The 2,184-nt window shown below is 64.5% G+C and overlaps 1 protein-coding gene across 1 annotated transcript; it reads right to left on the minus strand.

Annotated features, from left to right (window-relative positions):
• Positions 1–418: 418 nt before the first annotated feature.
• HTR1A (5-hydroxytryptamine receptor 1A) lies at positions 419–1,701 on the minus strand. The gene has a single exon (XM_066182371.1). It carries the CDS (start codon positions 1,699–1,701, stop codon positions 463–465), a length of 1,239 nt encoding a protein of 412 aa, XP_066038468.1. The 3' UTR covers positions 419–462.
• Positions 1,702–2,184: the final 483 nt, after the last annotated feature.

Consider the following 2,184-nt stretch of genomic DNA (forward strand, 5'->3'; position numbering starts at 1 on the left):
ACTGCCGTCGCCCCGTAAATCCAAGAATAATCCCCGACACGGTGGGTTCCTGCATAGGGTGGTTTTGTTTTATACCGATGCTACTCGGGCAGACACTGTGGTTTACAGCCACCACAAGCAACGACCTGCAAACCCTAAGTCTACCCAGAATGATGGAGAGTGGGAGGGAGGCGGGAGCGCCGGCGCCCGGCAGCGGAGGCCGGGAGAGACGAGGATGGCCGCGGAGCCCTCCTGGGCCGGGCGTGCCCCGTCGTTCCCAGCGGAGCCCTGCCGTGACCCGCAGGGCTTTCCCGGCGGGCGCAAAGCGAGTGCCTCGGGCGCGCTGCGCGGAGCGGGGATGCCGGAGTCCCCCGCCCTTCGGACGGCGCTGTGCGGGGACTGGGCGGGGGCACACTGCGGCTGGGGGCAGGCGGGTGGAGGAAGTAACAGGACCCTATTCGCCCCGTCCCGGAGTGGTGGGCTTCACTGCCGGCAAAATTTGCACTTGATAATTTTCTTAAAAGCACTTTGGAAGTCTTTGTTGAAATAGGCATAGATAATAGGGTTGAGAAGGGAGTTGGAGTAGCCCAGCCAGTTGATGACTGCCCCCAGCCACTCGGGCATGTAGCACTTACTGTCACAAAAGGGCAGGACCAGGGCCACGATGAAGAACGGCAGCCAGCAGAGGATAAAGGTGCCCATAATGATGCCGAGGGTCTTGACAGTCTTCCTCTCCCGGGACAGAGCCATTCTCCGTTTGGCTTCCGTGTTCTTCTCGTTGCGCCTCTCGAAAGAGGGTGGCGGTGGGGAGCCGCACGCCTCGCTCGGCAGCGGCAGATGAGTCTTGGAGGAACTGTTGCAGTGCTGGACCTCGATGATCTCCAGGGCGGTCCCGTCCTGGCCCTGCCGCACGGCGCCGTTGACACAAGAGCCGGGCTTGGGCTCTACAGTCCGCCGCCAGCTCTTGCCGGGTTCCCCGTTGCCTTTCTTCGCGGTGGTCGGGGAGAGTGTGAGGCAGGTGTCGGCGATTTTTTTCTTCTCTGCTTTCTTTACTGTCTTGCGGATCCTAAAGCGTGCCGCCTTGAAGATGCGACCGTAGAGCACCAGCATGAGAAGAAGCGGAATGTAGAAGGCGCCGAAGGTGGAGTAGATGGTGTACCCGTGGTCCTTGCTGATGGTGCAGGCGTCGGGGTTCGAGCGGTCCTCCGGCGTCCTCCAGCCCAGCATGGGCGGGATGGATATCAAGAAGCCGATAAGCCAGGTCAGGCTGATAAGCACGGCCGCCCGCCGGGGAGTTCGCTTGTTAACGTAGTCGATGGGGTCCGTGATGGCCCAGTACCTGTCCAAGGCGATGGCGCACAGGTGCAGGATAGAAGAGGTGCAGCAAAGCACGTCCAGCGAGATGAAGATGTCGCAGGTGACCTGCCCCAGCGTCCACTTGTTCAGCACCTGGTAGAGGGCCGCCATGGGCAGCACCAGCACGGACACCATGAGGTCGGTGACGGCCAGCGAGCCGATCAAATAGTTGGCCACGGTTTGCAGGGAGCGCTCCAGGGCGATGGCCGCGATCACGCAGGCGTTGCCACTTACGGCGCACAGGATAAGCGTGCCCAGGAGCAGGGAGGTGAGGACCTGGTAGCCCAGGTTCACCTCGGCGAGGCCGGGGCCGCTTGTCCCCTCGGGGGAGCGCGCTGGGGAGGTAGTGTTGTTGGCCACATCCATGCCGGGCGGGGGGTGGGGGGGGGGGGTCGCTTCAGGAGACAGACATGGGAAGAGATGCCGGTCACTTGTGCGCTTCCCTGGCAGGAGGCATAGGCGCCCCGTGCGGTTTGGCCACGCCGGGCACCCCCCGCTCCACCACCCCTCCCGCCCCTATATAGCGCGGCGGGAGGCGGCCGATGCTCGGAGGACGGCGGCTGGCGGAGCCGCCCCGCGCCCGCCCATCCCCGCCGCCTCTGCCCAGCGCGCAGCCCTGCGCGGTGGGGGCGACCCTCCTGCCGCCGCTCGCCGAGATTCTGCCCCTCACTCTGCCGCTCTCCTGCGCCGTTCCCCCCTGCTCTGTCTGTCCGCGCTCCCCTGGATTTCTCCCTCTCCTCCCTCCCTCCTTAATCTCGCTCCTCCTCCTCCTCTTCCACCCCCTCCCCGCCCCCCCTCCGCGTAGGTCTTGCTGGGTCGCCATGGTCGGGTGGGGGAAGATGGGTTTTT

The sequence above is a fragment of the Chamaea fasciata genome, unplaced genomic scaffold, assembly GCF_029207755.1.
Source record: "Chamaea fasciata isolate MVZ Bird 193981 ecotype frontalis unplaced genomic scaffold, bChaFas1.0.hap1 SCAF_4, whole genome shotgun sequence".
Classification (NCBI taxonomy): domain Eukaryota; kingdom Metazoa; phylum Chordata; class Aves; order Passeriformes; family Sylviidae; genus Chamaea; species Chamaea fasciata.

What these genes read in the sequence shown, in the direction of transcription:
- HTR1A (XM_066182371.1), bottom strand. Translation starts at nt 1,701, where the DNA reads ATGGATGTGGCCAACAACACTACCTCCCCAGCGCGCTCCCCCGAGGGG.